This window comes from Eschrichtius robustus, chromosome 3 (genome assembly GCF_028021215.1).
Source record: "Eschrichtius robustus isolate mEscRob2 chromosome 3, mEscRob2.pri, whole genome shotgun sequence".
In the NCBI taxonomy this organism is placed as follows: Eukaryota; Metazoa; Chordata; class Mammalia; order Artiodactyla; family Eschrichtiidae; genus Eschrichtius; species Eschrichtius robustus.
In genome coordinates, this window is record NC_090826.1 from 108,568,201 (window position 1) to 108,583,668 (window position 15,468).

General features: G+C 36.8%; 1 protein-coding gene and 1 long non-coding RNA gene across 4 annotated transcripts in view; one reads left to right on the plus strand and one right to left on the minus strand.

Annotated features, from left to right (window-relative positions):
* Window positions 1-2,600: 2,600 nt before the first annotated feature.
* Window positions 2,601-11,945, minus strand: LOC137762605 (uncharacterized). The gene is made up of 4 exons (XR_011073604.1): window positions 11,465-11,945; window positions 10,968-11,003; window positions 6,508-6,609; window positions 2,601-5,813 (listed from the first exon to the last, which is right to left on the minus strand). It is a non-coding gene; the product is annotated as an uncharacterized lncRNA (long non-coding RNA).
* Window positions 11,922-15,468, plus strand: part of VPS45 (vacuolar protein sorting 45 homolog) — a 74,127-nt gene continuing 70,580 nt past the window's right edge. For all 3 annotated transcript variants that reach the window (XM_068540688.1, XM_068540690.1, XM_068540689.1), the window contains exons 1-2: window positions 11,922-12,187; window positions 12,827-12,961. In XM_068540688.1, coding sequence (XP_068396789.1) covers window positions 12,095-12,187; window positions 12,827-12,961 — 228 coding nt within the window. In that variant the 5' untranslated portion in view covers window positions 11,922-12,094. The remainder of the gene's footprint in view (window positions 12,188-12,826; window positions 12,962-15,468) is intronic.

The window sequence follows — 15,468 nt, forward strand, 5'->3', positions numbered from 1 at the left end:
CTCTCAACGACTGCACCACCAGGAAAGCCCAGTATAGAGTTTTTTTGGGGTTTTTTCTAATTTATTTATTTTTGGCTGCGTTGGGTCTTCGCTGCTGCACGCAGGCTTTTCTCTAGTTGCGGCGAGCAGGGCCTACTCTTCGTTAGGGTGCACGGGCTTCTCATTGTGGTGGCTTCTCTTGTTGCAGAATACCAGCTCTAGGCACGCAGCAGTTGTGGCACGCGGACTCAGTAGTTGTGGCTCACGGGCTCTAGAGCGCAGGCTGAGTAGTTGTGGCACCTGGGCTTAGTTGCTCCGCAGCATGTGGGATCTTCCCGGACCAGAGATCGAACCTGTGTCCCCTGCCTTGGCAGGCGGATTCTTAACCACTGCGCCACCAGGGAAGCCCTCTAAGTGCGTTTCTAAAGCTATATATTTTCTTTTTAATACTACTTTCTGTATGCTATAGGTTTTGCTATGTAATGTTCTCAGTATTGTCTTCAATTTCAATTTTGCTTTTTTTCAACCCAAAAGTTATTTACAAGAGTTCTTCTTACCTTACAAGCAGATAGTTATTTTTTAGCTGCTTGTTGGCAGTATACATTTTTTTCCTCCCACCCCTCCCCTCCCATATATCTGCCCAGAGAACCAGCACCCACTTCAGGGAAGACTGCCCCCAAGACTGGCGCCATCAATTTAGCTAAAGATCTGCAAGCTTTGTCCAGCCTGTGGTCCCCAACGTTCATTTCACCCTGTTCTGCCTTCTAAGGGTCATTTTACACATTCATCTTTCTCACCAGCTGAGGCCTTTTGGTAAGGAATTCAGAGATCTCTTAGTACTTCATTTTGAAGCAATATTTCTCAAAAGGAGGCCCAGAGACTTCACGCTTCAGAATTACCAGGCAGTACTAATTAAAAGCAGAGCTTCTACAGCCCCATCTCAGATCTAGTAGATTCTCAGATCAGAATCTCTGGGGAATAGGGTCCAGGAATCTACATTTTTAAAAAAAATAAATTCATTTATTTCGGCTGCATTGGGTCTTCGTTGCTGCGCGTGGGCTTTCTCTAGTTGCGGCGAGCGGGGGCTACTCTTCGTTAGGGTGCGTGGGCTTCTCATTGCGGTGGCCTCTCTTGTTGCGAGCACCGGCTCTAGGTGCATGGGCTCAGTAGTTGTGGCTCACGGGCTCTAGAGCACAGGCTCAGTAGTTGTGGCGCACAGGCTTAGTTGCTCCGTGGCATGTGGGATCTTCCTGGACCAGGGCTTGAACCCGTCTCCACTGCATTAGCAGGCGGATTCTTAACCACTGCGCCACCAGGGAAGTCCTGGAATCTACATTTTTTAACAAGCACCCCATGTGAGTCTATTCTAGCACACTGAAATTTAACAACTATTGCTTTACATGAAACCCTGATAAACTTCAGTAAGTTCAGAGCAAGTCAACCAGGTAGGAAGGTCTTAGGAACCATGTCACATAAAGAATTTTGAAGAAACCTAGGATGTTTAAAGCTAGAAAAAAACTTGATAGGAAGAACAAAAGAGATGGCACTCATATGAAAGATACTTTAAATTTATGCCATATCATTTTTAGAGGGTAAGTCCAAAGGGCAAAAATTAGAGGTAGACAGATTTCTAACAATTTGAACTCTTCAAAAATGGAATAGCCTTCTTGTGAATTAGTGAGTTCACTTCTATTTGGACATATTCAAGCAGATCACAGATGATTTTGTGCCAGAGATGTTGAAGAGAGACTTTACACCAGGCCAGATGATTTCTACATTCCCTTCCAACTCCTAGGATTCTTAAGATTCTCTAATTTTAGGTTCATGATCTCAGTAAGAGTTATAATCATTATAACACTTCCAGACGATACTGGAAGCCTATTTCTCCATAATCAAGTATTCAAATACATTTGGTGGTTTAATACAATGTATACAAAAACTGGTCTGAGTAAATAAAATCTCACACTATTATATTTTTTTCAAATTTAAGAGTTGTTAAAGGTTTAGTTTAGATCATATTTCTGCATATATATATGTGATGGCTAATCCCAACCTAAGAGCTAAAAATACAAAACTCTTATCAAAATCAGGTATGCAATGAACAAATAAACTCATTCATTGCTTACCTGAAAGTCAAGGAAATGTGGCAAAGAAAACTATATATAACAAGCCAATATTACAATCTATCTACACAATAACTCACCTACTCCTTCCATCTTTATAAGGTGAAAAAATGAGTTTAAAATTTAAAGCAGAGACAAGATGTATTAATCTGTGAAAATGGTTCTTCAATTGTGCACCTTTAATAGAAAAAAAAGACACTTAGTATTAAAATGGATAAATTATATATCACTATGTTTATGTAGTAGTTGTAGCCAAGGTCCCTAAACAGAATATTGTCCAGCGGTGCCAAGGGGATCGTAATAGTATCAAGAAGTGTTAGATTCAGATTTCAAGTTCTAGTTGAAAAAAGATAACATTTTATTTGTTTTTAAACTAAGCTAAGCTCTTAAAATCAGAAATATTCCTCAACAGTCACCCTCCAGAGTTGAGGGAAGTTTTTGGAAAAAGGAGACAAAAAAGCATTGAGAAAGATAACATTTTCTAGAGAACTCTGCTAATATTAGAATTAAATGTTTTAATTAGATAGTAATTTACTTGCTTTCTTGTACGTTATGTCATCTTCTCTAGTTTGTGTTGTTACAGTTCTGCATGTGAAATAACAAAAACATATCATATAACAAAAACTGATCATATTTTACATGATCAGTATGTTACAACATTAAGATCAGACTAATAATACAAATCCACTCCACTGCCAACTTTTAAACTCCCTGCAATCTTACAGCAAGTCCTCAAGAATATTAAAATGTGAACAACAGGCTTTATATTTATCTTACAGAAGGTATAAACATCAATTATAAAGAAGAGATGCAATCCTTTTTTAGTTAAAACATAATTAACATGATTATAAACCATCTCTAATAAAGCGGAGGCAATAATTATATTGCTTGTAGTTCTATTCAGCGTTCATTGAACAATTAAAAACTTCAAAAACAAATACAAAGGCAAATCCTTATTATAGAAACAAAATAAATGCATTAGCTATTGATCCAGCATTTGCTTTTCCCCAATCTAAACAAACTAATCTTAATTCCTATGGCATACAGGGTGGATTGGAAAAGGAAGAAGCTAAAAATCTGTTGTTGTAGAGTTCCTGGTGTGTGGCATGTGAATGATGTAGTAACAGTGAAATTGAAGGGGGAGGGGCAGTCTTCCCTCACAAAACCTCTTTTCCTGCAGTCTTCTCCATCTCAGTTCATGGCAGCTTCATCCTGCTAGTTGTTCAGGCTAAATAAAACCTGGTATCTTGCGGGGACTCCTCTCTGTCTCACATATCCTTCATCCAAACCACCAGCTAATTCTGTCACACTCTCCAGAATCCATCCACTTCCTCACCATCTCCGTCTTCCTGGTTAAGACCTCCTACCTCTCACCTGGATCATTGTAAATGCTGCTAACTAGTCTCCCTGCTTGTTGCCTTTGCTCTCTGCAGTTTACTCGCAACCCAGCAGCTGGATTGATCCACTCCTTAAAGCTCCCCAGTGACTTCTCATCTCATTCAAAATAAAAGTCAAAGCTCTCACAAAAGGGTCCTACACAAACGGTTTCCCATTATCTGTCTTTCCCGCTCCCGGCCTCAATTCCAGCTACACTGGCCACTTTGCTCTTTTATGAACAGGTGACTCTCACCTCAGGGGTTTTGCAATTGTTCTTCCTTTTACCTGGAAGTTTCTTTTCTTTCTTTCTTTTCTTTTTTTTAGAATTCTGTACCCAGTGAAAATATCTTAAAAAAAAATTTTTTTTTATTGGAGTATGGTTGATTGATACCTGGAAGTTTCTTTATTTAGATAACACATGGCTTACTCCTCTCACCTCCTTGAGGTTTTTGCTCAATGCCCACTTCTCAGTGAATGATTCCCTGACCACCCTATCTATAACTGTGAACTTTATAAAAAAGAGACACTTAGTATTAAAATAAATTATAGATTTATCTATAATTTATATTTTATAATTTATAGATTTATCTATAATTTATCTATAATCTATAAATACTCCTCCATCTCCCTTCTTTAAACCTGTTTTGTTTTTCTCTATAGAATTTATTACCATCTGATTACCATAAATTTTACCTATTTTCTTTGTCTGACTATCCTCACTAGATTGTAAACTCCATGAGGTTAGGAATTTTTGTCTGTTTTGTTTAATGCTTGTTTCTTTTTTTTTTTTTTGGCCGAGCTGCATGGCTTGCAGGATCTTAGTTCCCCGACCAGGGATTGAACCCCAGCCCAGGGCAGTGAAAGTGCCAAGTCCTAACCACTGGACCACCAGGGAATTCCTGCAATGCTTATTTCCACAGCTAGCACATAGTAGGTATTAAATAAATGATTTTTGAAAGAATGAATACACTCTACAAATCCTCTAGTAACCAGAGTTGAGAACTAGATGCTTATATAGGTGACCCAGACAATTTTCTCTAAGAACCACACAGAAAAATGACTTTGAGGAAGTTAAGTGTCATTCAATTTAGATGTTTTAACTCAATTAAAAATAGCAGCATTAAATAGTCACATAAAAATTAGACCACCATTCCCTTTACCGCTTTCCTATCTTAAGTCTGGATGCCATTACTTTACTTCCAGAAAGAAATAGTTCCTAAATATTCTGCAGGAGAAAGCAAAAGAATATTAATAGAGATACTCTGCCCTTACATTTACACAGTCTTTCTTCAAAAAGTTGATAAAATTCACACCTCCCTCCAGGAGTTTAAGAAGGGAGATACATCCTTCTTCTTCCCACACTTAAGGAAATGCTTTAACCAAAATTTAAGAAAGCAAGCACAAGCTATCCCCAGGAACCTATGCAAAGAAAGAAAATGACAGCATGTCCTAAGAAACATCAAAGACAAATGACTGTACTTCCATGGCTAGTACATAGTAGGTGTTCAATGCTTGTTGATAGAATAAATACCCTCCACAAATCCTCTAGTAACCAGTGTTGAGAACTAGATGCCTATGTAGAACTATTCTGGGGGCTCCACACCAGTGCTAAAGCAGACGCATGACACTGTTAGATTTCTATTAATATACTGCTCCCAGAAATTGAATAACATGTATAATATGAAGATATAAAACAATGATTTCCATATGCAAAATATAAAACTCAAAGATTTATGAACTGAGGTTTTCTAATCCGTTTCCTTCATTTGAAAGACAGAGGTCTAGTGAGCTTAAATCATCTCTGAAACTCATCTAAATATTAGTAGTGAAACATGCTATAAATCAGATTACTTGGCTCCATATTCATTACTCTTTTCATTCTATCATGGTACTCTCTAAACTTGAGTGTTCCTTGACCAGGAGTTCTATAGCATCTGAGTTTAAATTACTACATCACCAGGAAATTAGAAGTCTAATTTCCCAATATTATGCCTAAATTAAGTTGTGGTGAGCATGGATGTTGCTGTAGTCTTTCAACAATAACTGGAAAAAAACCAATTTCACAATTAATTGCATATTTCCTGCCATGAACAGAGGAAACTGTCATTTGCAGTATAGTTTTCTGGTATAAACATGAATTCTGGTGTTCACATCTCCCAGGTTCATATCCCAGTTCCGTCACTTTTTAGCAGAAATCTTCTTAATCTCTCTAAGCTTCAATCTTCTCATTTTTAAAAAGAAGTTAACAGGGAATTCCCTGGCAATCCAGGGGTAGGACTCTGCACTTTCACTGCCGAGGGCCCAGGTTCAATCTCCGGTTGGGGAACTAACATCCTGCAAGCCATGTGGCAAAAAAAAAAAAAAAAGGATCACATGCTGTATTTAGTTGCATGGAAAGTACTCAGCACATGGCCTAAAACATACATATTCATGTTGACAGATCTACTGTCAACTGCAGTCAGACATGAATAGAAGTTATAATCAGATTCCCACCCTTCAAATTTTAGACTTTATGTTTATTAAAATAATCTCCCAAACAGAATGCCTGTTGATTTGAACCTGGTAGCTATTACCTTTATCTAGTTCTTCAAGAAATGAAAAAATTATAAAGCAGTGAATTCATGTAACAGTTCGATAAGATTTAAAACCAAAACAGATTATACTCAACATTAAAGCATTTTGTGATCTATTTTGGCCAAAACAATGCATTTTTCCCTCATTCCTGTAACCATTACTTGGTGAACCAGCACCCAATGTTACAAAGATCTTGTAAGTTTTTTTTGTGTGTGTGTGATATTCAACACTTTATTATAAAATAGGCTTTGTGATTGATAATTTTGCCCCACTATAGGCTAATGTTAAGTGTTCTGAGTACATTTAAAGGAGGCTAGGCTAAGTTATGAAGTTTGGTAAGTTAGGTATAGTCAATGCATTTTCAACTTATGATATTTTCAACTTACAATGGGGTTTATTGGGATGTAACCCCATTGTAAGTGGAAGAAGCAAAGATCCTGTAAATTATTGATACCTTCTTAGTGGTCCAAGGGCGCCCTCTGTCTGGGTGCAGAAAAAGTTCAACGCTAAATTACTTTTTTAAAGCTGATGCTTTTCAAGTAAATTCTTAACAAGTCTATGAAAAAAAAAAAACAAGTCTATGAAATTAATCTTCTCTTTAATCACTGCTAACATATTGTCAGAAAAGACAATGTCATTGTTACAAGAGTACCAGAATGGTCAGGTCTTACATCCCTATAATTTACCTGGGAATTGGAAAGAAAACCCATGTTATTTTCCCCAGAATTTATTCCACATCATTCAATAAAATTGTTGGCATGGATCACCTACATAAGTATATTGATCTCTTTGTTTGTTCTGTCCATGTAAAACTCTATACTTTATTAACATGCCATTGTAGCCGTTTGCCCAGTAATGAGTATCACCAATGTTAAATATTTATTGGGCATCTCTGTGTACAGGACACTGCACTCGGTGAAAAGGATGGGGAAAAAATTCTCTATTCTCAAAGAAATGGCAATCTCCTTTCTTAATAAGGATGTGAACAAAGAAATATAGGGTAAGATGTCCACTGAAAAAGATATGCTTCTCTCAGTGCTGCTTTCTGTGTTACCTCAGGAAAGTTATTCAACTTCTCTGAACCTCAGTTTATCTGTAATATGGAGATAATACTCACCTCAAAGGAAAGTTGCACACATTAACTGAGATATTTGCAAAGGACTCAGCATATAGTAAAAGCTCAGTAAAAGGTGGTTGTTTTTATTTATTAATATTAAGAGAAATCTTAAATAACAGCATCCTACATTAAATTTCACTTGCTTCAAATGGAAAGATGCGTAAACAAAATATTTTGTATCTCATTTTTTTCAACATTATTCTTTCTAGTGAAGAAAAATAAGTGATACTGATCAAGTGCTTGATTAAATCAATAATTAGCCATTTCTAAAGGAATTATTTCAGTATAAAAAATATAGTTAAGACTCCTTTACCACTACCGAAATTTAGGATTCATAAGAACATGCATTTTCTGGCACTTACTTCATATGCCTTGCCTATTCTCTTCAAATATCTAAAATGTTGAAAATAATTTCATTGTGTTTCATGATCAGCTACATTTCTAACATAAAAGCAGCCCAAGAACAGAATCATGATCATAAAAGGGATCTTAGCAACTTCTAGTTCAATCTTTTTTTTTCTTTTTAGAAATAAGAACTTATGCATCTCCTTAACATTACAAAGCACTTTAAAATTTATTTTGTGAATTTTAATAATTTCTCGGGGGGGCAAGCACATAACAAAAAATTTATTCAGTTTGTAGGTGGGGAAACATAAATAGCAAAACTAAGCACAGTACAAAATATTCACTAAGAAAAAATAGTTAAAGCTAGGCTAAGGACTACATGTATTATCTCAATTCTCACATTAACCTGATATAGGTGCTATTTTCTCCATTTACAAATGGGGAAACTGAGTCACTAATCGCTTATGTAACTTACCAATGTCCTGCAACTAGCACACAGCAGAATCAAATCCAGGCTGCCTGATTCCAGAGTCTGCACTCTCAACCTCTATCTATACCTTTCTATTACTTAAAAGTGACAATTTTCTTAAATATCCATGAGTCTGACATAAATGATTGTATAAATAAATGGGGGAAAAGGATCACTTTTTTACAGAAGAATTCCAAATAATAACTATAGAAGGAATGAGGAAAATAATTATCATTCAGTAAACACCAACTGTTGCAAGGAAGAACCATCAACGGATTCCAGTTAAAAGTAACAGGTGTATGATGAGAATAGGATATTTGCAACTCACCACGGCATCTCTCCATATGATATTTATTAATTATAAGGAGAAAAATAGTAAATTTACGGTGGAGAAACCCAGCAGACACAACCTAAATAAAGTGATCAAAGTTAACATCACCACCAGAAAGGTGGAATCACTGTAATTACTGAATGTACAGACAGAACCCTCCATGCAAATAATTTTTACTTAATGATTTAAAGCTCTTCAGTGTTTTTGCTACCATAAAGTTTGGTACTAAATTACCAACTGTGACAAAAACTTAACAAATTCTGTTTGATTTGAGGCTGGGTAGGCACTAAGTCTCTGAAATCACTTGAAGCATTTTTCCTAAGTTTTGTCTTCGTGAAAACTGTATGCTTTAAAGAAATTATGATGGAGCAGGCCAAATATTCCCATTAATATTTCTATTATCGTATAGTAATGCAAGATACAGTTATTATGGAAATTATATTTGGAAGCTATAGTTTACAAATTCTGAAATCCATTCTATTTTTAAATATTATTGACAAAGGAAACTGAAATATGCCATATGTAAAAAAATAAAAGGTATGTGTACCTTTTGATTTCAAATAATTAAAGCTGATATTTATTGAGCCTTTACTATGTACCAGGCACACTTTTTTCTTGCACATTATTTCATTAAATTCTCACAATTTCATAAGGTAGATTATATTACCACCACTTCTCAGATGAGTAAATGGCTAGAAAGGTTAAAAACACTGCATAAGGATGGGTTGTCTGACACAAGCAATACTGTCATTCTTTTTCTAAATATTTTTCCAATTGCTAACAAGCAGAAAATCTAATTAATTTGAGTTTCATTGACTTTCATCTTCACTTCCCTCCTATGCAGGGCTATGTTAACACACAGCAACAAGGAGAATGGTAAATAATTAATAATCTAAGATAATTAAGAGTTGGCCATATTGTTAGTATAATTATACTGAACTTATTTACATATCCTTTGTTTTATATCAAACTTTGAGTTCTTATGGAGGAGAAACATGATTTTGATTAAATATAAAATGGACAGTTAAACCTCTAAATAGTACACACTTTGTAAGAAGCTGAAGCACATGTCATTATTCAGGTAATCATTCTTGATTACTTCATTTACACACATCTTCACAAGTCTAAACAAAATGTACGGATATAAACACCATAATTTTTAACTTCCTGTTTTCCACCCTTAAAGCACTGATTCCTTGAACCTAGTAAAAAAAACTTCAAGTAACTGCATTAGAAAGTTTAGAATTAATGTAATCATTTATATTTGAAGTATTTATTTTTTAAATTTGAAGTTTCTATTATTAAAAATATTTCTTATTATTACAGTTTATTTACACCCTTGATTTTTTAAAAAATAAGTAAGGTGCTTCATATTGGCTTCTGGATTTGCTGTCTTGCCCACAACAAAACAAGTCACTGGGTTTATCCTGGATGAGTCACAGAGCAAGAGTTTGGACTTGATCATTGGTTTCAGTCCTATTTTTAGAGGTATGGGAATACAAAAGAAGTTCTTAATCTGGAGACATTTAAAATGGCTTTTTTAGTTTTCTTCAGAAAGGAAATGGGCTGCCAAACTTCAGGACCATCAGAGAATCCATTAAATATATAATAAATATTCTGTACAAAATGTTTACATTCTATTCAACATTGTATCTTACCCACGTGTAAAATAACACTGCCACTGACATCAGTGGAATTTCATGGGCAACAGAATGAGTCAGTAAGTCTTGTCAAAATAGGCATTTTTCCTACTCCTCTAAAATGTTATAATTGTCCAAATATAAATACTTAAAAGGATGCAGTTTCCATGTATTACTTACAGATTGACAATTGTCTAAAAAAAGCACAAAGTTCATAGACAAGCCTCTCTCTCCTTGTTCTTTCTAAAAAATGCATAAAATGGAAAACAACCTTATACTATACTGAAATCCAAATTATAGGTAAGAAAAAACAAAAACCAAATGACACGAGTGGAAATTAATTTTCAAATATTGGTAACTTACAGGATTTGCAGTTACTTAATTTTTCATTAGCATTGGTTTGCTGTTTTCTATATTTTAAATTGTAATATACTTTAAAGAAAATATTTAATGTACTAAAAATTTTTTTAAACATTTTAAATTAATAAGAATAGAATTTTCAGATAACATTAGATTTTTCTCATTTGTATCCATTTAAAGATTCATTTTCATTTTAATATAACTTTTCTTGCAAAATATATCTCAAAAATAGAAAAAAATGCCCAAAGGAAAGTTTTATTTATGTGGTAGAAAAATTGAAAAGGAAAGAAAATAAACACATTTTCACAATTTCAGAGGTGACAAAAACCTATGGTATTTCAAGTGGTTTCTGATCTCCCTTAAAGGATTTGAAAATTGTATACAAAGTTTTATAAAGTAATCTTAACAGCCCGATTCCTGTTGACGTGCTCTGGGTCTAGTTTTAAGTGTAAACTTCATACAATGTAATGAAAGAAAATTGATTTGGTAATGCTGAACCTATTGATTAAACTGTGAACACAACAAACACTGGTCATTTTTTGGGTAGAAGTATTTACAAGCAATTAAAATCACTGATTTCTTGCAGTTGTTTCTTGTTGTCTTCCTGATTTTACAATTCCCCAAGGCAAAGGTGCAGAAAACTGACATTTACCATCCTTTTCGAGAAATGGCATGATGGAGAGAAGACCTGCGGGTTAGAAACACAAATGCAGACATGTGGAAGTTGATGGCTTTAAGATTCATTTTGTTGCTAAGTTTTTGTCGTTTCTTAAATTAAAATTTTGAGTTTTTCCTTAAAATCCCCGCGCTACTTTGCTTTAGCCCCACCGAATACATGCCCCCTACCCATTTTTGACCCTGTTAACTCTTCTGCTGCCGCTGTTTAAGCATCTCAAGTCCCCAGCACCCCGGGAGAGTTGAAGCCCACGGAATCCAAACGCCCAGGGAGCCGAAAACTGGGTGGTTCCGGGCTCCGCTGGACCCACGGCCTGCGAGTTCGGCGGCAGACCCCACCTCCAGGCCCTCCTGGGAGATCCGAGGCCTCTCCCAGAACATTCCTAAAGGGCGTTCCCTCTGTTTATTCGTTCAATAAGTATTTGTTCAATTTCCGATGCCCCTCAGTCTTCGGAAAAGCAATTCGGGCCTCACCTTGCTGTGCAGTGTCCTCGCCTTGTTAATGACACAAATATGCCGGGGAAGACGAATCTCGGCCACTATTTAGCAAATACCTCGTGAGATTTACCAAATGCCGTCCCTCCGAGTCCCTAGCATCTGCCGGGAACATAAAGCCACCTCCCTTCCCTCCATCCTTCACTGCCACCCAAGAAAGCGTTAATGGCAAATAGCGACCACGGCCAAGCTCTGCTGTTCTTGCCTCCGAGCCAGCATTATGCCAAGTTCCTCCACACCGCGAGGCGCCACCCTCTCCCCAAGCCAGCAGGAGGGGCGTCAGGCCGCGGCCCGGACCCCGGGCCAAGGGCCGGGAGAGATCTGAGCGTCCGGGCCTCAAACACCTCCGGGCTGGAGGTGGGTCGAGAATCAAGTCCGGGCGTGGCGGCCTAGGGTGTCTCAGCCGAATTCTTCCATGCAGCCGGGAGGCTGTATGTCCGAACCGCGTAGCTGAACTACAACTCCCAAGACCACAGCTGACCGGACTTCCGGAAGCCAAAGCCGGGCGGGGAGGAAGCTGTTGAGATCCGGCCAAGAGGCCGGGGGTTAATTTAGCAAGAAAAACGGGGGGCGGGAAGAGCTATAGGGCTAACCTGTCAATTCGCCACCATGAACGTGGTTTTTGCTGTGAAGCAGTACATTTCCAAAATGATAGAGGACAGCGGACCGGGCATGAAAGTACTTCTCATGGATAAAGAGACGGTGAGTTTGCTTTTGCTCAGTGTTTGTGAGGGAACCCTCCTCCCTTGGAATAGCTGGTCCCATTCCACTGTAGGATTTAGTATTTAATTAAAGATTTATAAGTGAGGGTCAGTTCAGTGTGGAACTGAAAGGTTGTATAAAGCTTGCCTAGAAGGATTTCAGTCTGAATGGCTCTAACCACTGCCAGAGGTTCTTGTACCCAGAACAATTTATTGAAATCAGAAATCGTTTTCTAAATGCCTCTGCCAAGAAATAATATATAAGACAGCGCACTTGGAGGACTTTGGGATGGTCCTGTTATTTCCACTCAGCATTATGTTTTTAAAGGAAAGCTGTTAGGGCTCAAACTGAGGTGACAGGTTATTATTTATTGGTTACAAAATTTAAAAAAAGAACTCTTTAAAGTGATGGGAAATTTTTTATTTGGAAATTTATGGGTTGTCCGTGTTCAGAGAGAGCGTTTCATTGTGGTACATTACTTATTATTTTAGATGCTCAGTAAATGTTATTACATATGTTAGTATTTAAGTTATCCAACTAAGTAGTATTAATGAAAAAAAAATTTTAAGGCTTAGGTATGGCTGCTTGTTCTTATTATTCTGGACTAGCATAATATTAGTTAATTCTTTTTCTTTACAGACCGGCATAGTGAGTATGGTATACACACAATCGGAAATTCTCCAGAAGGAAGTGTACCTTTTTGAACGCATTGATTCTCAAAATCGAGAGATCATGAAACACCTGAAAGCAATTTGTTTTCTTCGACCTACAAAGGTACTACATAAACAGCTGCCGTCTGCCTAGGCAAATACAGCACACTATGATCTGGAAGTATTATTAAGGCAAAATAAATTTATATTATCATCATCTGGCATCATAATTATCCTGGTTTATCAGAGTTATAACCATGACTCTCCTCCTTTCCACATCTCAGTCACTGCTTACAGCCAGTTTTTCCTTCAAGATGCCTTTAAGGTTCTCAGCTACTTCCGAAGCCACTAACTATACTAACAGAGACCCACATCACTTTATTCCTGGATTAACCTCCATACCTATCACACTGAACACCATTGCCATTTATTTATTTATTTATTTTTAATTTTTGAATTTTATTTTAATTATTTTTTTATACAGCAGGTTCTTATTAGTCATCAATTTTATACACATCAGTGTATACATGTCAATCCCAATCGCCCAATTCATCACACCACCACCACCACCCCCCATGGCTTTCCCCCCTTGGTGTCCATACGTTTGTTCTCTACATCTGTGTCTCCATTTCTGCCATGCAAACCGGTTCATCTGTACCATTTTTCTAGCTTCCACATATATGCGTTAATATATGATATTTGTTTTTCTCTTTCTGACTTACTTCACTCTGTATGACAGTCTCTAGATCCATCCACGTCTCAACAAATGACCCAATTTTGTTACTTTGCATGGCTGAGTAATATGCCATTGTATATATGTACCACATCTTCTTTATCCATTCATCTGTCGATGGGCATTTAGGTTGCTTCCACGACCTGGCTATTGTAAATAGTGCTGCAATGAACATTGGGGTGCATGTGTCTTTTTGAATTACGGTTTTCTCTGGGTATATGCCCAGTAGTGGGATTGCTGGGTCATATGGTAATTCTATTTTTAGCTTTTTAAGGAACCTCCATATTGTTCTCCATAGTGGCTGTATCAATTTACATTCCCACCAACAGTGCAAGAGGGTTCCCTTTTCTCCACACCCTCTCCAGCATTTGTTGTTTGTAGATTTTCTGATGATGCCCATTCTAACTGGTGTGAGGTGATACCTCATTGTAGTTTTGATTTGCATTTCTCTAATAATTAGTGATGTTGAGCAGCTTTTCATGTGCTTCTTGGCCATCTGTATGTCTTCTTTGGAGAAATGTCTATTTAGGTCTTCTGCCCATTTTTGGATTGGGGTGTTTGTTTCTTTAATATTGAGCTGAATGAGCTGTTTATATATTTTGGAGATTAATCCTTTGTCCGTTGATTTCGTTTACAAATATTTTCTCCCTTTCTGAGGGTTGTCTTTTCGTCTTGTTTACGGTTTCCTTTGCTGTGCAAAAGCTTTGAAGTTTCATTAGGTCCCATTTGTTTATTTTTGTTTTTATTTCCATTACTCTAGGAGGTGGATCAAAAAAGATCTTGCTGTGATTTATGTCAAAGAGTGTTCTTCCTATGTTTTCCTCTAAGAGTTTTATAGTGTCCAGTCTTACATTTAGGTCTCTAATCCATTTTGAGTTTATTTTTGTGTATGGTGTTAGGGAGTATTCTAATTTCATTCTTTTACATGTAGCTGTCTAGTTTTCCCAGCACCACTTATTGAAGAGACTGTCTTTTCTCCATTGTATATCTTTGCCTCCTTTGTCATAGATTAGTTGACCATAGGTGCATGGGTTAATCTCTGGGCTTTCTATCTTGTTCCATTGATCTATGTTTCTGTTTTGGTGCCAGTACCATATTGTCTTGATTACTGTAGCTTTGTAGTATAGTCTGAAGTCAGGGAGTCTGATTCCTCCACCTCCGTTTTTTTCCCTCAAGACTGCTTTGGCTATTCGGGGTCTTTTGTGTCTTCATACAAATTTTAAGATGATTTGTTCTAGCTCCGTAAAAAATGCCATTGGTAATTTGATAGGGATTGCATTGAATCTGTAGATTGCTTTGGGTAGTATAGTCATTTTCACAATGTTGATTCTTCCAATCCAAGAACATGGTATATCTCTCCATCTGTTGGTATCATCTTTAATTTCTTTCATCAGTGTCTTATAGTTTTCTGCATACAGGTCTTTTGTCTCCCTAGGCAGGTTTATTCCTAGGTATTTTATTCGTTTTGTTGCAATGGTAAATGGGAGTGTTTCCATAATTTCTCTTTCAGATTTTTCATCATTAATGTATAGGAATGCAAGAGATTTCTGTGCATTAATTTTGTATCCTGCAACTTTACCGTATTCATTAATTAGCTCTAGCAGTTTTCTGGTGGCAGTTTTAGGATTCTCTATGTATAGTATCATGTCATCTGCAAACAGTGACAGTTTTACTTCTTCTTTTCCAATCTGTATTCCTTTTATTTCTTTTTCTTCTCTGATTGCCGTGGCTAGGACTTCCAGAACTACGTTGAATAATAGTGGTGAGAGTGGACATCCTTGTCTCGTTCCTGATCTTAGAGGAAATGCTTTCAGTTTTTCACCATTGAGAATGATGTTTGCTGTGGGTTTGTCATATATGGCCTTTATTATGTTGAGGTAGGTTCCCTCTATGCCCAC